At 44.1% G+C, this 27,345-nt stretch overlaps 1 protein-coding gene across 1 annotated transcript in view; it reads right to left on the reverse strand.

Moving 5' to 3' along the window:
* Positions 1-4,084: 4,084 nt before the first annotated feature.
* LOC311231569 (uncharacterized protein) overlaps positions 4,085-27,345 on the reverse strand; it is a gene marked incomplete at its 5' end in the record, with an annotated part of 35,882 nt that continues 12,621 nt past the window's right edge. Inside the window, 5 exons of the mRNA XM_084318198.1 lie at positions 4,085-4,240; positions 6,769-6,883; positions 7,208-7,325; positions 12,278-12,332; positions 15,432-15,562. Of these exons, the coding sequence (XP_084174324.1) occupies positions 4,097-4,240; positions 6,769-6,883; positions 7,208-7,325; positions 12,278-12,332; positions 15,432-15,562 (563 nt within the window). The 3' untranslated portion in view covers positions 4,085-4,096. The remainder of the gene's footprint in view (positions 4,241-6,768; positions 6,884-7,207; positions 7,326-12,277; positions 12,333-15,431; positions 15,563-27,345) is intronic.

Genomic DNA, 27,345 nt, shown 5'->3' on the forward strand with positions numbered 1-27,345 from the left:
AGGGGTGGGGTGCGGTCCGGCTCGTCGGGTGGCAAAATCCGATACGGGACAATTAACGCGTCCTGGCGTGATCAGATGATACGAGTCACATTGAAACAAGTGTGTAACCGTAGCCTCAGAATATACAGTGATGTTTCCCATATCGGAATGTACATTTGATCTGTGTGTGGGGACTGTGTCAGTCACGCTGCATAGCTCCATCTCACAGCGACAGCCATGCACCCCGCGTCCAGTTAAAGATGCTGTGAGTGGTATTATTTTGTTAAAATAAGTGTTAAAGGAACACGCCAACATTTGGGGAAATTAGCTTACCGTCTTCTATCAATTATCAATTCATCATAACATATAATATGACATACATGACATACAGATAGACAGTACTGCTACATCTATACATTTATGACATACCAGATTTGCAAATACAGTACTGTTTGTGATACGAAAAGAGTCCAGAAAAGAGAGTATATACATTTGACGTAGAAACTGAACATTGGAGGAGGTTGGGTAGGTGGGGGGGGCTGTACATTGGAGGTGGTTGGGTGGGTGGGGGGGGGGAGGTTGGGTAGGAGGGGTGGGTGGGGGACACTGTACAACTGTACAAGCAAAACTGTACATTGGAATATTGACAAGACCATACTTGGTAATTTACTGTACATTGGAGGGGGTTGTGTTAGGACATTTACAGGGGCCAGTTTCGAATTGCAGTCTCCTGTAGGTGTTTTTGAGAGTGTTTTTGAAAGTGGGTAGTGATTCACATTCCTTTACAGCTTTGGGTAGGGCGTTCCACATTGATGTGGCATAATTGTCCAACTAACACCTCTCCTGAAGGCTAACCGGTCATGTCCACTTCCATTCATTGTGCTAAGCTAGGCTAAGATGCAGCCAGATAGAGGAAACTGGTATCTATCTTCTTGTCTCTCTCTGGAGAAGACGATAAGCTAATTTCCCAAAATGTTGGCGTGTTCCTTTAAGTAGCTCTACATTCTGACGGCCATCACTGATATAGAGTGTTTGGTCAGTAACATGGGTCTCCCAGTCCCTACACTCTGCAGTAAACACAAAATACATTTCCGGGTATCCTGTTCCCACTTTATCCAATCAGGAGAGAGAACCCTATATATATATATTTTTTTTTTTTCTTTTTTTTTTTTTTAAACTTATTTCAAGAAGTCTTGCCAAGACACATTTGCTTACTGGCATAATTAACTGGCAAATTATTATACTTGTTTCAAGCACATATTTGCTTAAAACTAGTTTTTATTTCATATTTCTGCAGTTCAGAGTTCTCTCTCCTGATTGGATAAAGTGGGAACAAGATACCAGAAAGGTATTTTGCATTTACTGTGGGGTGGAGGGACTGGGAGACCCATGTTACTGACCAGACACTCTATATCAGTGATGATTATCAGATTGTAGAGCTATTATTTTATATAACAAATACCAAACAAATACCAAATACCACTTACAGCACCTTAACACTTTGGATGCCACGCCTCCCCGTCTCAAAACCTTGTTGCGTGCCACCACCCACTTCAATGATAGCGCTCTCATATTTGCAAACGCATAAACTACATCTTAAATTATGGCTATGTGTCTAATCTGGCTGTCGCTTATCAATGACTTGTTTGCAGTCAACATTGTCGAAACGTATTGTTTTTTTTTAATCGGTTCATTTCCGTTTTATACCATTTTGAAAAACGCTCGTTTCTTGAAACTTCCAGAAGATTTCAGAAGATTCTGTGATAAACGCCCCTTTACTGTAATACACAAAACACGTTGTCATTTTTCGGCCTATTTATGAATCGTTTTCAAATAAACGCTAGATTATCGATAGTATATGTGTACTTATGCACGCTATATAAGCGGGCTGAAAAATTAAATCTCTTATTTCCTGATCGCACACACACACACACACACAGGGCCCACGTTGATATCTCTGTGAAAAAAGCTCTGATTATCCTAAGACTGGTAAAATAGATTCCTTACCTCAGATCAGATGTTCTCCAAAAAGATTATTCCAATTCCTGATCGCCATTCCAAATATCTATCGCGTTTATTGATCCAACGCTGGGTGGTCGAAACACCGATTCCACGCTGTTCTGATGGTCCTGAATGAATCCGATCGTCTCGGGTGACTTGTCTGAGAAGTAAAATGAGGAAGCAAGATTTCCCCCCCCCCCATGCTTTTCATTCAGTCTAATGCAACAGGGAGAGACGAAAGGGGGCGGTATTTTCCCAATGGAGCTCAGAGAGAGTTGCAGTGGTATGATGAAATATGAATGGAAATCGCTCATAAAAAAATAACTATTAAAAACAAGATTTCTCGCTCCGTGGCACTCAACGGTCGGCATGAAATAACGAGAATTCTCGTCCGTGGCACTCAAAGGAAGGTGGGGCATGCGGTCCAATGAGGTTAAGGTAGGGCTGGGTTTATACATGATACACCAGGTTTTTAGCGAGTCCCCTTTGGGAATGGAGTGGAATAAAGCCTTGTCACACAGGCGGCTCCAGGACTTAGCAGCATGGGAAGGGATCACTAGTTACTTTGCTGTTGTGTTGTGTGTCTGTCTGAGGTGTTCTTATGTTCTCTGTCTGTCCGTCTGCCTGGTTCCCCGTTTCTTTGTCCTGTCCATTTATTCGTATTCTTTTTTTCCCCGGGCTGCGCCCCGGACCGATGTAAAAATTGGCTGAGGGGCGCATTATAAATGCAAATATCATATATCATATCAAGGGAGTGGAATCAATTCAGGTCTCACGCCGAGACCCTGTCATATGAGTGTGGAACCCACCGGAAAAGGGCCATAGATTAAAAGACCCTGGACGCCCTGCTGCTCTGTGAAGCCTATGTTACAGGTGCAACTCACGCTAGCGAGGTCATTCACTTCCTCTCCCCGGCTGAGACCAGGGACGCACCGATACCATCTTTTCAGCCCCGATACCGATACGGTACCTGGGTACTACTAGCTACTTTGGGTATCGACCGCTAACGAGAGCCGAGCCGACCCATAACTTTCAATGAACCGTATAGATTCGGACCGACATTTTTGGGGTCGTTGGACCAGAAAATATTGAATGACATAATAATCAAATTTTCTCCGTTAAGAGTTAACGTGTAAAAAAATGCAGCAAATCAAGTCACTTTACTTTGATTCCCGGCGCGTCAAAGACGCGTTTCTCGGTACCGGATTTCAGTATGGTGGAATTTCTCCCTATTCCATTTTAGCCCCGGGATGGGCTCAATGCATCCCCAAGCTGAGACCTCGAACCTCGAGCCGGTCTCAAAGCGAGGCCCGTAAAGCCCCTCGGGGGGCGGCAGCGGCGGCGCTACAAACTACATCGGAAGCACTTGATTTAGCCAAAGGGGAAGCAGTTTATGAGTTTCACAGACTCCTCCCACTCCATCACACATGCATGGAAACACCACAGCCTTTTAAAAAAGCACAGTAAACATGACACAGTACCTTAAAAAAACAACGTCTTGCACAGTTTAGTCCCGAAGTGCTCGATCACGACTGTAACGGATTCGCATGAATGAAAAAAAAAAAAAAAAAAATATTCATATCAAAACTTCAAAATCCTCAGAAGAAATGTTTGTATATAGTCACTGTGAGGGCAGATCCTTTTCACGTCTCAACGGATCCCTCTCTCGTTCTTCTGCTTCTCTTCCCCCGTCGCCTCAGATCTCTTTGGTCGTCCGCTCATCGGGAGAAAGTCCATACTCTCCGCAAAATCAAGTCTGTTTTATTAGGAATGGATGTGTGTCATGCACGTGTTGTCGTTTGTTTGTGAGTGTATGTGGTATGCGTGTGTGCGTGTGTGTGCGTGTGTGTTAATGACACGAGATGGAATGTGGTATTTTACCATACATGCATTATTTTATGCTTACTATTTAAATATAAGCGCAAGTGTGTGTGCTTTGTATATTTGTATGTGTAAACATATTGTGTGCTTGTGTATGCGTGTGTGTGTGCATGTGTGTGTGTGTGTGCATGTGCGTGTGTGCATGTGTGTGTGTGCGTGTGTGTGTGTGTGTGTACACGTGTGTGTGTGTGTGTGTGTGTGTACACGTGTGTGTGTGTATTGGTCCACATGTAGGTCAGCAGTCATCATCTTCAAAGTGTGTTTTCTGCAGAACCTTTACATGACGCTCATAGATCTTGAGGGCGGGGCCAAGCCTGATTGACAGGCCGGTCAGAACATCATTGCGCTGCATCAGGAGGAGGGACTTCCCGTCGATCTCCTGTTGGCAGGCGGGCGGGCGGGGGGGGCGAGATAGAGGGAGGGTGAAAGGGAAGGAAAGGGAGAGAGACAGAAAGAGAGAAAGAGGAAGACAGAGAATGTAGATGAAAGACAAATTAAAGGCTGGTTCATGCTAGGGTGCTCGACACTTTTGATAATTATCGCTTGGTAGAAAAGAGGGTAACTTGAGGCTTTTCCTTAACACAATGGGGACGAACAACGGATATATACGTGTTTCGATTCCACCCGTTGTGGACAGAAGCACGGATATATCCGTGGCAAGTTGTTTTGGCTTTTATCCCATTTTAATAACCTATTCAAGGTCGCCGAGCTGCACTGCAGATGTACCCTACTCTTTGAATTCGAGAAAGTGCAATACCGGCCAGATCCTCTTAGGGGCGCTGTCGCGATAATGCAGTGTGCCCTGTGGCTGAACGGAGCATTCTTTTTTTTTTTAACTTTCAATGGAGTTTTCAGTTAGCTGGATTCTGGATGTGCAGCCTGTAGCTTGGATTACGTTTTGGATCGCGGATTTCACTATGCAATAAGGGGATTTATCATCAGCCAATGGACATATCGATCTACCAGATGGCGATCGATAACGGGGAAATGCTCGGGGGTATCCAACCGGCTCATGGTAAGATCTTTTTCACGTAAATTACAGCCCGATCGAGCCTTGTTATGATACGATACGATCGGCCTATGTGGCTACTTAGACGAACACGGTTATTGGTAATCAATAATAAGAAATGACGTCCCGTTTTCTTTAAGCCATTTTGAAGGGACGGTTTATGGTCTCGATTGACAATGAGAATGGACAGATAGAAATACTATATAAAGTATATATTTAGCTCTACAAACAGCCCCAAGTCTGTTTACATTTGCTGGTCCTCTTGAGTGATATTAGACGCATCCCAATGGCCCCGAATGTGTTAATGTCGCACTGTACACCTCCAGAATGTTGTCATGTCTACAGTGTTCTACACCTCCAGAATGTTGTCGTGTCTACAGTGTCCTACACCCCCAGAATGTTGTCATGTCTGGGACAGTGTTCTACACCTCCAGAATGTTGTCTTGTCTACAGTGTCCTACACCTCCAGAATGTTGTCATGTCTGGGACAGTGTTCTACACCTCCAGAATGTTGTCGTGTCTACAGTGTTCTACACCTCCAGAATGGTGTCATGTCTACAGTGTTCTACACCTCCAGAATGTTGTCATGTCTACAGTGTTCTACACCTCCAGAATGTTGTCATGTCTACAGTGTTCTACACCTCCAGAATGTTGTCGTGTCTACAGTGTTCTACACCTCCAGAATGGTGTCATGTCTACAGTGTTCTACACCTCCAGAATGTTGTCATGTCTACAGTGTTCTACACCTCCAGAATGTTGTCATGTCTACAGTGTTCTACACCTCCAGAATGTTGTCATGTCTACAGTGTTCTACACCTCCAGAATGTTGTCGTGTCTACAGTGTTCTACACCCCCAGAATGTTGTCGTGTCTACAGTGTTCTACACCTCCAGAATGTTGTCGTGTCTACAGTGTTCTACACCTCCAGAATGTTGTCGTGTCTACAGTGTTCTACACCTCCAGAATGTTGTCATGTCTGGGACAGTGTCCTACACCTCCAGAATGTTGTCATGTCTACAGTGTTCTACACCTCCAGAATGTTGTCGTGTCTACAGTGTTCTACACCCCCAGAATGTTGTCGTGTCTACAGTGTTCTACACCCCCAGAATGTTGTCGTGTCTACAGTGTTCTACACCTCCAGAATGTTGTCATGTCTACAGTGTCCTACACCTGCAGAATGTTGTCATGTCTACAGTGTTCTACACCTCCAGAATGTTGTCGTGTCTACAGTGTTCTACACCCCCAGAATGTTGTCGTGTCTACAGTGTTCTACACCTCCAGAATGTTGTCGTGTCTACAGTGTTCTACACCCCCAGAATGTTGTCGTGTCTACAGTGTTCTACACCTCCAGAATGTTGTCATGTCTACAGTGTTCTACACCTCCAGAATGTTGTCATGTCTACAGTGTTCTACACCTCCAGAATGTTGTCGGGTCTGGGACAGTGTCATGTCTGGGACAGTGTCCTACACCTCCAGAATGTTGTTGTGTCTGGGACAGTGTCATGTCTGGGACAGTGTTCTACACCTCCAGAATGTTGTCGGGTCTGGGACTTGTGGTTTCCAAGCTGTAGCTAACATGTTTCTACACGGCACAGTGAGAACAGAAACAGACAACATGGCTGCCTCTTCCTGTTACCCACTAAAACACTGTTACCAGCTACGGTGAGTGCTTTGGGAACCAAGACTGGTCTTCTTTAGTCAGTATCTGTTTTATCATATAACTGTGAGCCGTCTGAGCATATAACCACAAGCTCCATACTGTTCTAAGAGAGAGAGAGAGAGAGAGAGAGAGAGAGAGAGATAAGAGAGAGAGATAAGAGAGAGAGAGAGAGAGAGAGAGAGAGAGAGATAGATAGGTGTGCTGCCCTCCTGTGGTTGTTTGAGGTTCTGCAGGCCTACCTGGGTCCTGAATGCAACAGCCTGCTCTGGAAAACCTGCTGCTGTGAAGTAACTGACCACATCGGACACTGTCCAGTCCACTGGACTAACACTGTCCCGCTCACACTTCACATACCTATAGAGAGAGAGGGGAAGGGAGGGAGAGAGAGAGAGAGAGAGGGAGAGAGAGGGGGGGGGGGGAAGGGAGAGGGGGGAGAGAGAGAGGAAGGGAGCGAGAGAGGGAGGGAAAGGGAGAGAGAGAGGAAGGGAGAGAGGGAGGGAGAGGGATAGAGAGAGGGAAGGAGGAGCATTTATAACACATCAGTGTATACAGATATACAGTTTAAATGATCGGATTGGATCAGTACTAGTATGTGCATGTATGTAATCAAATGTGTTATTTATTTTTTTTCATAAAAGTGTTGACATACAGATTATATAAATTCTCTGTTCTACTCACACTCCTCTGCCGACTCCGCCGTTCATCCCTCTCTCCTCTGATTGGCCTGAATCCTTTGGGGAGGCAGTGGGCGTGAGCAGACAGGAGGACACGCCCACCTCTGTCTTACACTCTGAACCTAGACGACAACAGATCCAGTATTAAAAAGGTGCTGTAGGTAACATTCAGCCACTAGATGTCGCACTAGAGCACCAGCATGTTATTTATCCAATCAGGTGCATTGCACATGAATACATGGGAAGTAGGGAGGGCATACATGTAAACAACAACAAAAAACGTTTTAATAAATTATAAAATAAGTTAATTTTGGGGGGAGGAAAGCAATAATTTTATTCCACGTATACGTGTGTGTGTGTGTATGTGTGTGTGCGTGTGTGTTCGCATATTAGTGTGCAAAGGGCACCCATCGATAACCATCTTACTACCACTTAAACATGTGATATTTAAGACACATTTGCAGGTACAATGGAAGCCTATGGCAGTGGTGAATAGGCAGAAAATAACTAAAAATAGAATGACTTGGAACCCAGTCAATATCAACAAGACTGGTCCTTTAACATAATGTTGTATTATTAATACCTTAAAAACTCTCCTTTTCCCTGCTACTACTACCTTGTACAATACACTTTGGCAATACTGTACATGATTATGGTCATGGATTGAATTGAGAGAGGCAGGAGGAGCAGAGTTTTCCTACTCTCTTTTGAGAAAGTAAGAGAGGAGCAAACAAGGGCGCTGCTTGTTAAACGACCAGAGAGAAGGCAATAGAGAGAACGTTTCACATACTGTAGATGAGGAAACTCCATCTATAAGGGACAAGTCAGTGAAAGGTTTGGGTAGGTGGTATAATGGGGAACAGAAAGACAGTGAACAGCTTGAACAACTTAGGAAAGATGTTGTAGAGGGGATAGGAATGATAGAAGGCAGGGCTTCCAGGCAAGTTGAAGTTATGGTGTTTGCAGTTTGGTTTATTCCCTAAGTTGATTAGGCCATTATCAGTATATGAGGTGTCAATATCAAAGGTAGAAAGTGATGCACGATATATCGGCCGCCGATATAATATCGGCCGATATGGCTGTTTTTTACACATCGGTATCGGTATCGGTCCGATATCAAGATAGGGCCGATATGGGCAGATAAAAAAAAAAAAATATATATATATATATATTTTTTTTTAATCTTTTTTACATGTTTTCGCCTTAAATAGTTTCAAAATATCAGTCATTTCTGGGCGGTCAGGTGGCGTAGCGGCGATTGCGCTCATCATCAACGCAGGAGATGCTGGGTTCGAGCCCAGCTCTCGGCATTGCTACCAGCTTGGCTGGTCGTTCATACTGATACAATTGGCAGTATTAGGGGGTGGGAAGCTGGTGGGTGGGAATCTGGCGTTGTGGACAGCGACGCCTACAGGTCAGGTCTTGGCGCTTGCTCAGCGGGGGCAGGACATGGTGGAGATAGCGTGCCCTCCCATGCGTTATACTTCACCAATGAGAGTCCTCGCTGCCAAGTGAAAAGACGTCACTGGCAGTCGCCACACGTATCGGAGGAAGCGTGCGGTCGGCTTCGGGACGCCCTTGTACCGACTCGTAGGAGAACATGCATACAGCAGCCAGGTAGGGGAGGGGGGGAATTGGCACGGCGACTAAATTGGGACGGGGAGAAAAAACTGAAAAATTGGAGAAATAAAATAAAATAAAATAAAATATCAGTCATTTCTGAAAATAAGTTACAAAAGTAAATAAAAATGCATTTTGGAAAATAGCTCTTTATTTGATTATCATAAAAAAGTGTTTTCTATACAGAGATATCGACATCGGTAAATATCGGTATCGGCCAGAACAGCAATATTAATATCGGTTATCGGTATCGGCCGCAATTTTCACATCGGTGCATCACTAAGCTTGAGAGATTGGTTAATTTGTACATTAGGAAATGGCTAGGAGTTCCTCTGTGTATTAGTAGTGTGGCATTATATGGTAGGCATTCTCCAATCCAGTAACTAGTCTAACAGAGGAGTGTAAAGGGAGCAGGTGAAGGTGTGTGAAGGTGAGAACAGAGTTGTTGCCATCAGGGAGCAAAGGTACAGTAGTTTGTAACTACTCCCACAACACAGACACATATTTTGGTCCCAAATCCAACAAGAGGGAGGAAATGGTACCCAAGAGGAAATGGTACCCAAGAGGAAATGGTACCCAAGAGGAAATGGAACCCAAGAGGAAATGGAACCCAAGACAAGGAAATGGTACCCAAGAGGAAATGGAACCCAAGAGGAAATGGTACCCAGGAGGAAATGGAACCCAAGAGGAAATGGAACCCAAGACAAGGAAATGGTACCCAAGAGGAAATGGTACCCAAGAGGAAATGGTAACCAAGAGGAAATGGAACCCAAGAGGAAATGGAACCCAAGACGAGGAAATGGTACCCAAGAGGAAATGGAACCCAAGAGGAAATGGAAGCCAAGAGGAAATGGTACCCAGGAGGAAATGGAACCCAAGAGGAAATGGAAACCAAGAGGAAATGGAACCCAAGAGGAAATGGAACCCAAGAGGAAATGGAACCCAAGTACAGGAAGCAGAGGCAGCTCTTAGGCATAAAGACATTGTAGGTAAGGTGCACCAAGGACAGGGGGGCTTAGGGCTCAGCTCAAGCAGGTCCCACAGAAGGGAGGAAGCTGGTAGTGGAGCAGGTACGTTGGCAAGAATAACTAGTGAGGAGGAGGAGGAGGAGGCGTATGAAAAGGAAAAAAGCTTAGATATGCAGATTTGGCAGCAGAAACTGAACAGCGAGGAGATGTCGGGAGAATCATTGAAAGGAAGTCAATGGATTTGGTTGAGGAGAAATAATGTCAGCCGGGGGCCAAAGTAAACACTAAGGCTAAGGCTAACTGTTGAGCCTTCCCAAGGTGGACCTAATTTAACAAAATAATCCTGGTGATATGCTGGCTCTCATTGCCTATCTATCTTTATACAACGGCATGCAAATTTCTCGATTCTGATTGGCCATTTACACGTCTTTATTGGCAACAATCCACGGTCCTGGGCTCAGGACCCGCCCACAACCGAATCACATATCACTCCCCGGCTCACTCCGGGAGAAAACAAGATCGCGGACAACAAATGGTTATGTTGAAAGCACCATAACGACTAAATATGAAGCGATTCTGTCAAGGGGAATGTGTTAGTCCTTTAAACAATGTTGGATGATGTAATTGATGGGTCTTGAGTCAATCTAGAACAAAAGAAAAATCGCGGATTGATTGATTGATTAATTGATTGATTTAAATTTCTTCCTTCCTACTTTCTACTGACTGCAGCGTTCTCTCTCACACTGTCCGACGCTGGCGTACCCACAAACACACACACACACATACACACACACACACACACACACGCACACACACACACACACACACTCCTGTCTGCAACAGCGGGGGAGTCAGACTGAGAGAGAAGCAGCGCTGTTTTAAGTGAGCATGGTCTATTGAATTGATTGATTGGTTGATTGCTAATTTTATTACTGTACCCCTGGTTTCCAACTGGTTAAGTTTAGGCTAAAAGAAATAAATAAAAAAATAGGGCGAAGAAAACGTTTTTTTCCTATAGGGCAAAGAAAACGTTTTAATTTGTTTTACCTACTTTATATAGAAGCATCTAAGAATGAAGTTCTATGGAAAGTAGGTCTGCATTCCCTTAACAATTGTGTGTATTGAGCCGTACTGTATTGTACCCATTCTGCATCTGGTAATACAATTTTCAATCAATCATTCCAATAATACACAGTTGGATGTGTTAGTTGGTTGGATGCACTTCAAGCTGCTTCCACATGAGGCAACTTCTCTCAATCATTCCAATAATACACAGTTGGATGTGTTAGTTTGGTTGGATGCACTTCAAGCTGCTTCCACATGGAGGCAACTTGTCTTTTTTGTAGTTGTGGGAACTACTTTTTCTGGCGGATGGTTTTTTCAACAAATCTTCGATTAATGTGTGTTTATTGTATAGAAATAAGGTTGGATGAATCTGGCAGTTGTATAAAAGCTTTACACCACTTGTAGTCGTGATTTGTGACCAATAAACCATGCCTAGGGGGGTCTAACAACCCTCGGCTGCGCCTCGGGCCTAACGACCACCCCTAGGCATGGTTTATTGGTCACAAACCACTCCTGCGCGTGATGTAATGCTTAAACACATTGGGGTATGGTGGCCATTAGGGGCCATGTGGTAGGCGGTAGGGTATGTATCATCAGCAGTGTCAATACCTGAAGTGGCTGTCTGTTGAAGTTGGCAATGCTGTTTGGGAGTCAGTATGGGCCATGTAATTCATTCATAGTGTAGTTCCATAGTATAAAAGTATCTATACAGGCATGTTAGACTTTCCTTTGGCAATGGGATTGGGTTTTTTCATTGAGCGCTTATCTTTATCATTAGGGCACAAGTATCTTGTGTTTTATTATAAATACTTGTCCTATAAACACAAATGCCACCTTTTGGAACAAAAGGCACATTAGTTTTAACAGTCTGTGACACTGGAAAGCAGATTGTGAAATAAACAGAAGGACTAACTGCCCTCCAATTTTGAATTAAAAAACATCATCACAGTTAATTGATCATTTGCGTTTGACCAGGTTTTCGAATGATTTTCAAAACAAAAAGTGACAGGACCTATTCATGATAAGCAAAAAGGTATATGGATGAAATGGTTGCTAAAGACCCTGCAGTGTCCAGTTAATGTTTCACTGCTGCAATCCACAAATCATGGTGGGTAGTTCCTTTAGTTTAGGGAAACGGCAGAGCTGGATTTGTGCTAGTCTGTCAGGAGGGAACTACAGCACCTACATCCTCAGACTCAGACTCTCCAATATGCTGAGACTCAGCACTAGTCAGCTGTTCTTAAAATATATATATATTAAGTTTGAATGGTTCAACAGGAACAGAAAATGTTGCTGAAAAAGTCAAATGGTCTTTTTCCACTGCTGCCTACCTTCCTCCTACCACCACCACCACCACACACAGAGCCTACAGACCTGCAGGGTGCACTGCACACAGAAACCAAGAGGAAGAAGAAACTCACTTTGAAAGCCTGGGGACGTGCAACTTCTTCCCCCACACTGCAGCCCCATCTGATCCTGAGAGAGAGAGAGAGAGAGAGAGAGAGAGAGAGAGAGAGAGAGAGAGAGAGAGAGAGAGAGAGAGAGAGAGAGAGAGAGAGAGAGAGAGAGAGAGAGAGAGAGAGAGAGAGAGAGAGAGAGAGAGAGAGAGAGAGAGAGAGAGAGAGAGAGAGAGAAAGAAATGTTGAGGGGGGAGAGAGAGAGGGAAACGTTGAGGGGAGAGAGAGAGAGAGAGAAATGTTGAGGGGGGAGAGAGAGAGAGAAATGTTGAGGGGAGAGAGAGAGAGAGAGAGAGAGAGAGAAACGTTGAGGGGAGAGAGAGAGAGAGAGAGAGAGAGAGAGAGAGAGAGAGGAGAGAGAGAGAGAGAGAGAGAGAGAGAGAGAGAGAGAGAGAGAGAGAGAGGTGGAGTGAGAAAGTAAGACATCCCTGGACCACTGATAAAAGGCAGAAGACAGCAGCTATGGCGACAGATGAGTGGATACGACGTATTCCACCTGTAGCGACAGTGGTTCAGGAGGAGGTAGAGCGGTCGTCTGGTAATCAGAAGGTTCCCGGTTCGAGTTCCGGCTCCTCTCGGCAGCCTGTCGATGTGTCCTTGAGCGAGACACTTGACCCCTAACTGCTCCCGATGAGCAGGTTGGCATCTTGCGTGGCCGCCCCTGCCGTCAGTGTGTGAATGAATGTGAGGCATGAGTCGTAAAGCACTTTGGATTAAAAAAAAAACGCTATATGGGGCGGTCAGGTGGCGTAACGGAGATTGCGTTTGTCACCAACCCCGGAGACGCTGGATTCGCCTGTTCGAATACAGCTCACAGCTCCGGGGTTGTCACCAGCTTGGCTGGCCGTTCACACTAATACAATTGGCAGTATTAGAGGGTGGGAGAAGCTGGCGGGGTGGGTCCGGGTCGTTGTAAACAGCGACTCCTACAGTTCGGTCGGGGCAGCTGCTAAGCGCGGATAGGATCTAAGGGCGGTAGTGTGATCCTTCCACACGTTACACGCTCTCAGTGAGAGTCCGCGCTGCCAGGTGAAAAGAAGCGGTTGATTGGCTGGACATGTGTCGGAGGAAGCACGTGATAGCCTCCACTCTCCCAGACCGACTGTGGGGGGTAAGTGCGGAATTGGCATAACGACTAACATTGGGATGGGAGAAAATCGGAGGAAAAAGGAGGGAGAAAAAGATTAAAAAAAAAAAAAAAAAAAAAAAAGCTATATAAATGCAGTCAATTTACCATACGTTCCATTCACTCCAGTGCTGAGGAGTGATGGGGACTCCCTAGAAACATGGCATCTCATGTATACACCCGTTAGGAGTGATGGGGACTCCCTAGAAACATGGCATCTCATGTATACACCTGTTAGGAGTGATATGGACTCCCTAGAAACATGGCATCTCATGTATACACCTGTTAGGAGTGATAGGGACTCCCTAGAAACATGGCATCTCATGTATACACCTGTTAGGAGTGATGGGGACTCCCAGTATACACCTGTTAGGAGTGATGGGGACTCCCTAGAAACATGGCATCTCATGTATAAAAGGAGTGAGACAAAGGGTTAACCCTTTCACTACCACACTACAGAAGGTTAACCTTTTACTATCACACTACAGACGGTTAACCTCACATCATATAGGACTCGTACTTTCATCAAGCCATCAGACTCATGAACACTATTTAGTCATTCAGATTTTATTGTATATATTTATGCATACAATATGTACTTTATGTTGATTTTATTCTACTGTTTTTATATTAAAGGAAAACTCCAACATTTTGGGAAATTTGCTTATTTGCCATCTACCCTGGAGTTAGACAAGAAGATACTGACGCTAAGCTAGGCTAACGGTGCATGTCTTCCTACTCCTACTGCATGCACAGAGAAGAAAAAGGTATGTATCTTAACACTCCAACATTTTGGGAACCCTGGAGTTAGACAAGAAGATGCATACCTTTTTCTTCTCTGTGCATGCAGTAGGAGTAGGAAGACGTTGGGAACTAGGCTAATGGAGGAACCTACTTCCAGTGACTGACGCTAAGCTAGGCTAACGGTGCGTGTCTTCCTACTACTACTGCATGCACAGAGAAGAAAGAAGGTATGTATCTTCTTGTCTAACTCCAGGGTAGATGGCAAATAAGCTTATTTCCCAAAATGTTGGAGTTTTCCTTTAACCACTCTCAGCACTGTCACCTTTTTCATACATCATTATTATGCTGGTTTTTATTGTCTTTTTGTGTATTGTATTGTTCTATTGTGTATTTTATTGACATGCTGCCTGTAGGTCGAGGGGCAACACCCAAGAATCTTGCTCTTTTTTTGTATGGGAAATATGACAATGATGCAACAATAAAGCTATCTGAATCTGATATGTAGCCCCCTATCAGGAATTGTATAGGATTTCCTCCATACTCCACAGGTCCTTCCAGCTAAGCTTCCTCTTCTCTACTTTCCCAGTTCCTCCACTGTCCCTGCTTTAGCCCGGGCCACAGCCTTTGTCCACCTCACTACTTCCTCTTGTCGCCGTACCTGCTCCACTACCAGCGACCTCCTTTCTGTGGGACCCGCTTTGCTCCACGCTGGTTTTCCTGAGCTGAGCTCCGAGTCTCCCGGACGGGAGCCACAGCTATCATCAAATAACAGGTGATTAACATTGAATGACGAGTGATTATTATTAAATGACAGCTATGGCCAATGAGCTGTGGCATCGTGCCATATTAGGTGGCAAAACATGTCATGAGAATACTATGACTATGAGAAACAACTATTTTGTGCGACGGTAAAGGATAGTAGTTTAGTGGTAAAAAGGCACAAACGCAGGCAGATAGATACACACACACACACAGACATGCATTGATTCTTTAGAATTATGGATAATCAGGTTTTCAATTCAAGAGAAATTAATCTCAGTCATAATTTTTCTTTTATATTATTATTATTTCTTTTTTTATCATCTCGTAGATTTTTTGTTGCTGGAATGCTACACTTCACTCCCACCTTTTTCACTAGGTTTCACTGTCAGACACCATCTAGAGACCTTATTTACTCACCGTATATTACACCGTGGTATATACTGTATATGACACACACACACACATGCACACACACCACACACTTACCTGTGCGTCCATGTGCATATGGTCCTTAGTGACAGTGTTCTCCTTCAATTGTGTACTCTTATACCCAGACAGCCCGCCTCCTTGGACCGACAGACAGACAGTCCTGGTCAGAGAACTGGCCCCTGACACACCTGGGAGACAGTCAGGCAACACAGAGAGAGAGAAAGAGAGAGAGAGAGAGAAATTTGTGACGAACGGCTGAACTTCTCTGCTCACATCGCCTCAACAACCAGAACCTGCAGATTCTTCCTGAGCAACGTGAGAAGGATTCACCCCCTTCCTGACAAAAGAAGCCACTCAACTCCTCCTGCAATCAACTGTCTCGCCTCGACTACTGCAATTAGGGATGGGTACCGAATTCGGTACTTTTAAAAGGTACTTACCGAAACACGTCGGTACTACCGAGTATCAATTCACGTGAGATATCGTTTAAAATAATATTTTTTATTTTATTTTTTTAAACTTTTTTCTTTTCATGTCAACGTTCACACGCACAATTTACGCTTACCTAGGATTTGACTTGATTCAACAACAAAGCAGTCGGGGCAATGGCAAGCCGAAAACGGTCGAAAATATGGTTATTTGAAGTTTGGATTTTTTTTTCTCACAACTGAGGTAGGTAGATTACATTTTTAGAGACTAAAGTACCGTTGGGTACCGTATCGGTTCAAATGTGAACGGTACCCATCCCTAATTGCAATGCACTGCTAGCTGGTCTACCGATCACCACCACCACCAAGCCTTCAACTCGTACAGAACGCAGCGGCCTCCAACCTACCAAAGTCAGCCCACATTACCCCACTTCTCAGAGAGCGGCACTGGCTTCCCATTACCGCACAAATTTGCTTCAAAGTTCTTGACCTGGCAGAGGAACGGCTCCGGTCAAAGGTCTCTAACCACACACCCTCAAGACCCCTACACTCTGCATCTTCTAACTACACACCCTCAAGACCCCTACGCTCTGCATCTTCTAACCACACACCCTCAAGACCCCTACACTCTGCATCTTCTAACTACACACCCTCAAGACCCCTACGCTCTGCATCTTCTAATTACACACCCTCAAGACCCCTACACTCTGCATCTTCTAACTACACACCCTCAAGACCCCTACGCTCTGCATCTTCTAACTACACACCCTCAAGACCCCTACGCTCTGCATCTTCTAACTACACACCCTCAAGACCCCTACGCTCTGCATCTTCTAACTACACACCCTCAAGACCCCTACGCTCTGCATCTTCTAACTACACACCCTCAAGACCCCTACACTCTGCATCTTCTAACTACACACCCTCAAGACCCCTACACTCTGCATCTTCTAACTACACACCCTCAAGACCCCTACACTCTGCATCTTCTAACTACACACCCTCAAGACCCCTACGCTCTGCATCTTCTAACTACACACCCTCAAGACCCCTACTCTCTGCATCTTCTAACTACACACCCTCAAGACCCCTACTCTCTGCATCTTCTAACTACACACCCTCAAGACCCCTACTCTCTGCATCTTCTAACTACACACCCTCAAGACCCCTACACTCTGCATATTCTCAGGGTGGTCCATAATGTGTACCACGGTAGGGCTCCAGGGTACTTGGCAGACCACTTTTAGAGGAGTGGAGAAGGTCACAGTCACCACACTAGGGCCCGCCTAACAGACCTGTGCCTGCACAGGTATAAAACAAACCTGGGCAAGTGCGCCAATAAGTTCAGTGGAGCGGCAGATTGGAATAGGCTGCCGTCACAGATAAAGAGCATAGCTAGCCAACATCTTTTTTAAACGAGGGTCAAAACATGGCTCACAGACAATACTAGCGCTTAGTCATGGGAGGTAGATGACCAATGGTGGTACCCAGGTGTAGGTCATTGGCACATAGTGAATGTAGGTGATTTATCTAGTGATTACATGTTATATGTTTGTCCGTTTGGTTTTTAAACATCTTTGGGACCACGATGGAATTAAGTGTTCGCACTTTTCATGTCATCCTTTGGATTCTTTTGTCTTGCAATTTTCCATAAATAAAATTGAATCAAATCAAATAAAATTCTGGCCACCTCAAACCCACTCCTATCCGAGCTCTGGGGGGGGGGGGGGGGGTCATCAAAGAGAAGCAGGCTATTCTCCGTCCTCTCTCCACAATGGTGGAACGAACTCCCCACCACGGTCAGGTCAGCTGAAACCCGGCCAATGTTCCTATATAATACGAATTGTCAACGTCTTTTTACTACTATGCTACTATACTTATACTACTACTTATCTTGCTAATATGTCTCTATACTACTATGCACTCAGAGTGTAACACTCAAGCTCAATAATATTTGACGAACAACACCACTGACCCTTAGCTGACAGCAGTGGCGGACTGGCCATCGGGACGTTCGGGACGAATCCCGATGGGCCGGGACCAAAGTGGGCTGGTCCAAAAAAAAAAAAAAAAAAAAAATTATATATATTTTTTTTTTTTTTACTTTTTTACTTTTTTTTTTGGGCCAGTGTGTGGGCCAGTGTGTGGGCCACTAATGTGGGCCGATGTGTGGGCCAGTGTGTGGGCCAGTGTGTGAGTCGGTGTGTGGGCCACTAATGTGGGCCAGTGTGTGGGCCGGTGTGTGGGCCAGTGTGTGAGTCGGTGTGTGGGCCACTAATGTGGGCCAGTGTGTGGGCCAGTGTGTGGGCCGGTGTGTGGGCCAGTATGTGGGCCAGTGTGTAGGCCGGTGTGTGGGCCAGTGTGTGGGCCGGTGTGTGGGCCATTATGTGGGCCGGTGTGTGGGCCAGTGTGTGGGCCGGTGTTCTGCGGAATCCTACTGCCTCCTCGAAAACTGCTGCCGTAGCGCGACTCGCCTATATCTTTGGACAGCTGGGTGACGTCACCCTATAGTTCACTCCATATATGTCCTGATTAATTGAAAATTGGGGACCCTGATGTAAACTCTCTGGTCTGCATCCCCTTATTATTGTGTGTATTGAGCCGTACTGTACTGTAGTCTGTACCCATTCTGCAATATACTGTATCTTAGTCTGGGACAAGCCTAGTGTATAATATTGTAATAAATACGTGAGTTATACCAGTAGCAGGAGAAACTGCTACTTAGCAGGGAAACTGCTATTTATCCAGATGCCGGAAATAACCAACTTCACAACCGGGTTTACAAGGAATACCAACTTTATTTTATTTAAGTCCTATGCTAAACAATGATCTGAGCTATTAATTAAAACCTATGAGCCATGAAGCCGATACACCTTTCCCTTCTGTGACATGCAGGGTTTAACAGAACCAAAGAATGCAGCAGGTATAGACAGACGTCCCCCAGGTAAATTTATATCACCTGCAAATATATACATGCTTATACAGTAATAAGTTATGTATGTACAAATATGTTTTAAGATATTGCGTCACCATCAACAAGTCAAACAAGACGTTCGGCAGCAGAATTTTGTAGCTGAAAACGAGTGGAAAGGGATTGTGGGTCATGCGCATGCGTGCGCAAGCGCAGGAGCGCTCGGCAGTAGAATTCTGCAGGGAGTAGGATTTTGCAGAACACCGGCAATAAAACAATAAACAAGTTGCATAAACTAAATCAGATTAAAAATGATCACAGTTCTGGTTTGCCTTAAGATGCAGTTTAAGATGGGTCTTGAACATGGAGTATGTAGGGCACTCTCTAATCACAACTGGCAGGCTATTCCAGTAGTTACCACTTTTAACAGAGAACACAGTTTTTGCAATGGTAGTATACCGAAAAGGCACCTTACAGTCCCCTCTACTGATGGCCCTGGTGGTAATGCCAGTGTCTGCTTTCTGTTGGATGAACTCATTCAATGGGGGAGGGGCAAGTCCATGCAGAACCTTGTACATGAAGCAAGTATATTTGAAAACTTGAAAATTCTCGAAACTTAGCATGTTATGTTTTTCTAAAACATTACAGTGATTAAATGAAATTTATTTCCTATCAAATACTTTTATGGCTTTTTTGTAGAGTAATTATATTGGTGTAAGAGTAGTGACATATAAAAGAGACCAGTTGATAAAACAGTAGGCCTACTCGATGTGTGATAAAATCATTGAATGCAGAAACATCCTTGCAGCATTAACTGGCAGGCAGGGCCTGATCTGCCTGAAGTTTTCGATGTTAAACTTGACTGTTTGTCACTTTCTTCACATGACTTTTTGAAGGTCAATGTAGAGTCCAATGTGACCCCAAGATACTTAAATTAATGTACAATGTCCAGCTCCGCCTCTCCCAGAAACACATTAGAGTGAGTGACCTCTACTGGTGACTTTGTGAACATCATACACACTGTTTTCTTGGTGTTAAGTGAAAGACATGCTTTTGTTAGCCAGTCTTGAATGAGACATGAGACATCAGTGAATGAGATTCACGTTTCCTCCCAACTGCGAGTAGGCCTAGAAGCGCAGAAATGGAGAATGCAAAAAAAGAAAGGATGGAGCTGAAAAAGCTAGAATTAAAAAACTAAAATTGCTAGTAAAAGACGCAGAACAATGTTCTAAAATTACAGACATGTTTACCCGCTGCTGCTGCTAATGATGATGAAGTTCAAGTGGAAGGAACCAACAGTAACATGACAGGTGCATGCAGTAGCCTAGTGCATATTCTACTGTTGGTGTCTGCCGGTTCATGAGGGCTAGCTAGCCTATACTAGCTCTTGCAGTGATTTCAGTCATTCTATTACAAGACAATGTGCTTTCCGTATTCCTGATTCCTTACAGCACGTGGACGTAAATAGTTGTGACTTGTGATGTTTTTTCTCTGACTAAAAGTTTAGTTAGCAATGTTAGGACTAGTGCCCACCACAGCATCAGAAGCTAAAGTGCTAACCTAGAGAGCCAATCAGAACCTAGGACGGGCTGCAAATTAATCGGCTACTAATATTATAATAGTAAATACTAAAATAAAATACTATTATGTTCCCTTCCAAATTTTCATGTTGATATAATATTGGTAATCTAATTGATTGAATTGAGTAGTTGCCATTTTACATGCTTAAATAAGATGTACCTTAGAATTCCCAACTGTTAGCCATGTTCTCGATCTGTATATGATTAGTCTCATCTACATGTTTGTAAATAACCACAGCTAACTAGCTTAAGCTAACAACTAGGTCAGTAGTTAAACATATGTGATTGCATATAACAGCTAACTGCTACAGCTAAGTTGGTAGTTAGCCTATTCCATTAATGTTGAATGTATTTATGAAGGTTGTTGATGGTGGTTGGCGCTGATTAGCAGACATGATTCCGTCAGTCTGCCACAGGGCAGCTGTGTTTGCTGATGCTGCTCACAACCACCAGTAGTGTATAACTGTGTGAATGCTTGATGGTTTCTGTGAAGCGCTTTGTGGAACAATGCTGATATACAGTTAAGAATGAGTAATTCGCTTTTGGTTTTTAAGAAAAATTTGTAAAGCTATTTTTGAAAACTACAGGGGTGAATAATACTGTTTTCTTTTGCTATTTTCTTTTAGAATACTGTTTTGGAGTCTTAATTTTTTTAATTTTTGTTTTTTTTTATCCACTTTTTCTCCCATTTTCTACATTTTCTCCCATCCCAATTTCGTATCATCCAATTCAACCCTCCCCTGTCACGAACGCTGTTTCTTGCCTCCCACAAGCCGGCTGCAATGTGGACTAAGTCATACATAGCACAAGTCCCCTCCGGTACTTGAGGTAACAGCAGTCGCATCTTTTCACCTGCGCAGCTCGATCTCTCAGTGGCGAGGAGTAACGCGTGGGAGGCTCACGCTGCCCCCGACACTTCCTGATTCTACTGCGCAGGCACACCAACCGACCTGTAGGAGTCGCTGTCCACAACGCCCAATCCCCACCCATCAGTTTCCCACCCTCTAATACGGCCAATGTGTATTAGTATGAACGACCAGCTAAACTGAAAGCAATGTGGAGCGCTGGGCTCGAACAGGCGAGCCCAGCGTCTCCAGTATTTGTGGCGAGCGCCTTGCCCACTACGCCACGTAGCCGCCAATTTTTTTATTTTTGTTAAGAATATAGGACAGGCATATATAAGCATTATGCTTCAGTCTGTACCTTTTCAGTCACTGTAAAATCAAATATTGTTAAATGATGGGGTATATTGTATTGTGTGAGATGATGACTGAATAAACTACTACTACTACTACTACTTTGGGTGTTTTCAAAAGGCTGAAAAACGCTGTATGAATTCAAGCCATTATTATTGATTGCTGATGTTCTTCTTATGCAGTTGACTCTGAGGAAAGAGAGAGCGCCCAATCCAGCACAGCTGACCCTGAGGGGAGAGAGAGCGCCCAGTCCAGCACAGCTGACCCTGAGGGGAGAGAGAGAGCCCAGTCCAGACAGACAGACAGACAGACACACAGAGAGAGAGACAGAGAGAGAGAGACACAGAGAGAGAGACACACAGAGAGAGGGAGAGACAGAGAGAGAGAGACACACACACACACACAGAGAGACACATACATAGAGAGAGAGAGAGAGAGAGAGAGAGAGAGAGAGAGAGAGAGAGAGAGAGAGAGAGAGAGAGAGAGAGAGAGAGAGAGAGAGAGAGAGAGAGAGAGAGAGAGAGAGAGAGAGAGAGAAAACAGGCTCTTGGAATGGGTGTCTGGGAGGAAGTGGGGGGTCTTTCAATGTTGATTAAACGGCAAGCAACTAATGTCATGAGTGCCAAATTAAAGGACAATAAATCCAATCTAACTGAAATTATGTAGCACAGACCTTTCTATTAGGGATGCTCAATATTGGCTTTTTTACCGATACCGATATACCGATATTGTCCAACTCTTAATTTCCGATACCGATATCAACCGATATCAACCGATACCGATATATGCAGGGTTTCCCGCCCCAAGAAATGGAATAATTTCAGGTAATTAACATTACATATCTCTTGTTGTGGAATTAACACAACATTATGCATACTTTTGACAATAAATAAAATCAGAATTGGTTCTTACTTGCTTGCCTGGGTAAATAAAGGTTATAGAAATGTAAATAAAATATTATTTCTTTAAAACCGATACCGATATTTTTCGATATCACATTTTAATGCCGATATCGGCCGATAATATCGGTAGGCCGATAATATCGGACATCCCTACTTTCTATGGATCAAAACCTCAATATTATTATGGTGTAGTTAATACTTCATGTATCCTTAATCCCTAGGCTAATGAGGCACTAAGATGTTAGTAAAAAAAAAAATATGCCAATGACGGGAAGTAACGGTATATGTATGTGTGTGTCTGTGTGTGTGTGTGTGTGCACTGTGCATGAGTGCACATCTAGGGGCGGTGTGTAGATTTGGTCTCCCTGATGTTGACTCCTTAGCCACAGCCTTGGGTTGTTTAATACTGGACAAGTGTTTCATAACGCCCGTTGTGTGGGCCGGTTTCGGGGCCGGTGCGTGGGCCGGTGTGTGGGCTGGTGCGTCTGAATGTCCCGGGCTGAATTTGTGTCCCAGTCCGCCACTGGCTGACAGAGATGTACCCCCCTCCTGCTGACTTGTTGTTCACAATCTGTAAGTCACTTTGGATAAAAGCATCAGCTAAATGTAAATGTAATGAGTTACATCCAGGTATTTACTGTAATACTACTGTAACAATAATAAAAAATAAAGACATGAAAATGATATATTTGTACATCCTTGAACAGAATTGCATGGTTCTGGCCCAAAACTGCATGAAACTAGCATTCATTTGGAATCACTTGTGGGTCACACAAGCCCAGTTCCATTCAGATATCTTTTTGTTTGTTTTTTTTATCCACTTTTTCTCCTCTTTTTCTATTTTTCTCCCATCCCAATTACCCGCTGTGCCAATTCTCCCCTCCCCTGTCTTGAACGTTGCTCGCATATGCCCCCCACTGGCCGGTTGTAGGGAGGATAGAAGCCTTGCATCACGTGTCCCCTCCGATACACGAGGAGGCAGCCTGTCACATCTTTTCACCTGCCAGCGCGGACTCTCATTGGCGAGGTGTAACGTGTGGGAGGCTCACACTACCCCCGCCATTTCCTGTCTCTGCTGTGCAGGCGTCCCCCAACCGACCTGTAGGAGTCGCTGTCCACAACGTCCAGATTACCACCCATCTACTTCCACCCGCTAACTCTGCCAATTGAGTTAGTATGACGACTGGCCCAAGCCAGAGGCAACGCCGACAGCCGGAGTCGAACCCGGTGTCTCTTGCGTTGGTGACGAGCGCAATGTCCGCTGCGCCACCCAGCCACCTCCCATTCAGATATCTTGAAGTGAGAAGTCGAGGGGTTCCTTTGGTCATTTTTAGCCCAGTCAGAATTCAGCTCGATTCTGGAGCAATATTTAGCCTCTTTCCCGGAAAGCAAGCATGACATGCTCTGTATACTATCTACGGATTACTGGATCTATAGTTTCATCCGATACCACAATCTTAGCTTAATAAGGTGAGCTTGCTACAGCCTCTGAAAGACAGGAGCCTATGTGGGCCGTATTTCAAGAGGGTGATCCCCTCGTAGTCTTGACCTACCTTTGGTTATTTTCAACCTAGACCCTATTATCATATAATCTGACATGATATAGATATATTCCAATCAAAGGCTGTGCTTTTCTGGGTGCTGGAGTTGGCTGAAATCCAATCCAATAGGGCAATTGGATTGGACGCTCTCATCGAGTGTTTTAATAATGTAGATTGGGCAACTGTACTTGTAACTGAGGGGTACAATTCCCTGACTGTATTGATAAGTATGGTATCATTAAACCACTACCGCTTTATGTACTTTAACTACTGGCCATACAGTACACGATATCTAAATATGATGAACACTTTCCCACCATGAAACCAGGTCCACACAAAGGTAATAATCAAATATTTAATATATAGCAAAAGGTACATATAATATTCACCATTACATTTATGATTTGAATGCTCTTGTAAGGCAAATGAGTACTCGTAGGCAAATCAACACTGAATGTCCAATCTCTGGTTACGCAGGAAGCAAGTATACAACCTGGCTCTTAGGGAATTATATCTATGGTCACTTAATGATTATAGCTGGATATACTGTAGGGGTCCTCCCGGTTGTAGGCCGGTAGGGGGGGTAGGAGAGCCGTCGGCCGTATCCCGTCTGGTCAACGATGTCTAGGGAGACTTCACGTACAGAAGACAGTGCAGTAGAATCTTGATCCACAGATGAATACACCTTGGCTCTCTTGTAGGCTGTAGCTGTAGCTGTAGCTCCACAGTGAAGAAGAAGCGAGGCGACCTCAGTCTGGTCTGAGCGCCGTCTCACCTTGACTCCTCTCGGGGTAAATCCAACACTCACCGGTGTTGGCGATTATCCGCTCCACAAATCAAAGTACCAAAGCAAATATATATTCCATGCCGCATAGGGCTCAGCAGTCGTCGGGTAGGTAATCCAATGTACAGGTCCACTCGGTCCTCGCCTAGAACTCCTCGGATGAAAGCACCACGTGTGGTCTGCCCAACCTGGTTAAGACTCTAGATAACACGAGGAAGCGATGGGGGTGCTGCTCACTTTAGAACTCTAACCGCACGATGCACCATACATAATAGACTATTATTACTTAATAGAAATACGGTGCCAAACTCTGGCAATTCAGCTATTAATTCGCACGAGGTCTCACTGCTATTCTAAGGCCAAACAGGCCATACTACACCGCACGCGGTATCGTGGGGTGAGGCTTCACGTTCTGTTACTTAGTTGGGTAGAAGGGTAAAGGACTAAGAGGAATTCTACATTTCTTGCGCCATATTTATATGCACAGTGAACAAATAGTGCCACTCTGCTTTCGGTAGCCGTATTCCTGCGCGGAGCCGGGGCTAGTAAGGGCATGTCTCGTCGGTACCTTTGAACTTGAACGCCAGGGGCTGGTCCCTGGCGCCTGGTCCTTTTGTCCAATAAGAGAATGAACTATTATGGGCTGTAGTAGAATAAAGGAATATTCCGTGTATATGTACAAGGAATATACAAGGGATATCAAACGATATACAAATACTATTCAATATATATCCATAAATAAATATATATATTCGGTTTAATCTGATCCTTCACAACAGTACTGAAATGTAATAATATTGATAAAGCCTGGATATGTTTTAAATCTATTTTTCTAAATTTTTCTATTTGTCTAAACTAGCACCAAGCAAAGTGGTAAGGATCAAGCATAGAACAGAGCCCTGGGTTACTGATGATATTAAAACTGATACATTTAAGAAATCTAAGTTTTTCAAAATTTAAGAAATCAAGGGATAATTCAGACTACCAAGAGTTTAAGACACTAAGAAGTGAAGCGAACAGGGAGATTATGACAGCCGTAAAATCCCACTTTTATGAAAAGATAGTCGAACACAGGAACAACCCCAGTAAATTGTGGAAATCATTAAAGGATCTAGGCTACAGCAAAAGGCTAAAAACCAAACCTAGCAGCCTTAGTTTGAACCACGAGGGTAAATTGACCTCAGACAAAAAAGAGGTGGCAGAGGGGCTGAACACGTACTTTACATCAGTGGCAAATAATCTAGTAAAAGATCTCAGAGCATTCAGGGCGTTTCAGAGAAACACAGGTTAATGAGTATTACTCACAACTAGGGCTGCAAGAGGACTCGTTTTCTTTTAGTAAAGTGACAGAGAGCGCAGTCCTCAAGAGGCTAAGTCAACTTAATTCCAGTAAAGTGACAGGATTAGATCAGATGCCTGCTAGGTTTCTTAATGACGCAGCAGAGTGCATCACCCCTGCTATTACCCACCTAATCAATCTCTCCATAGAGCATGGGAAGGTACCATCAGATCTAAAGAGTGCTAGAGTAATTCCACTATATAAGAAAGGTAATAAATCAGACAAGGGTAACTATAGACCAATTAGCATTTTAAGTGTACTATCAAAAGTCATGGGAAAAATCATACATTAACAGATCAATACATATTTAGTGAGTAACAGTATCCTATTTGAGCATCAGTCAGGCTTTAGACAATCTCATTCCACTGAGACCTGTCTGGTGTATTTGCATCTGGTGATGCAAAGAAATTCTGTGGAATGATCATGTTGGACCTACAAAAGGCCTTTGATACGGTTGACCATAGTGTCCTTTTATTTAAATTGAAGGCGATTGGGTTTAGTGGGTCAGCCTTGAACTGGGTCACCTCATATATCAGGCAGGTCTCAGATGGTAGATGTAAACGGGACCTACTCCTCAGCCAAGGCGATCACCTGCGGGGTGCCTCAAGGGAGTGTCCTGGGGCCTCTCTTCTTTCTCATTTACATAAAAGATATGAAGAATGCCTGTTCATCAGACCTTTTTCTTTATGCGGATGACTCAGCCATTCTGGTCTCCCATAAGGACTTGGCAGTAGTGGAGAGGACCCGTAGTGAGGAGCTATCAAATGTGCAGACATGGCTGTCAGATAACAAACTATCTCTTCATCTAGGAAAAACAGAGGCCATCCTGTTCGGATCAAAGAAACGGCTTGGTAAAGAAATTGCAATGAAGGTAAGAGTAGGTGAGAAGCAAATAACAAACAAGGATTCTGTAGTATATCTAGGCTGCATACTGGACAAACATCTTACAGGAGAGGCCATGGCTAAAAAAATCCCACACTAAAATCTGCCAGAAAACGAAATTCCTAGCTAGACAAGGGGAACTACTGGACCAGGCAACACTTAAAATGCTAGCGGGCGCATTAGTACAAAGTCACTTTGACTATGCTGCCACCTGCTGGTTTAGTGGCACTCCACAGGTCCTGAAAAACAAACTTCAGACAGCTCAAAACAAATTAATGAGAGTAGTCCTTAACACTATGGTCGCCAAAAACGCCGTACCACGTCATTCCCTGCCATGCTCATTCTGCCAAAGACGCCGTACCACGTCTTTGATATCAATATTTCAAAAATCTGTGATCTAAATCATAT

The sequence above is a fragment of the Notolepis coatsorum genome, assembly GCF_963971535.1.
Source record: "Notolepis coatsorum genome assembly, chromosome: 7".
NCBI lineage: Eukaryota > Metazoa > Chordata > Actinopteri > Aulopiformes > Paralepididae > Notolepis > Notolepis coatsorum.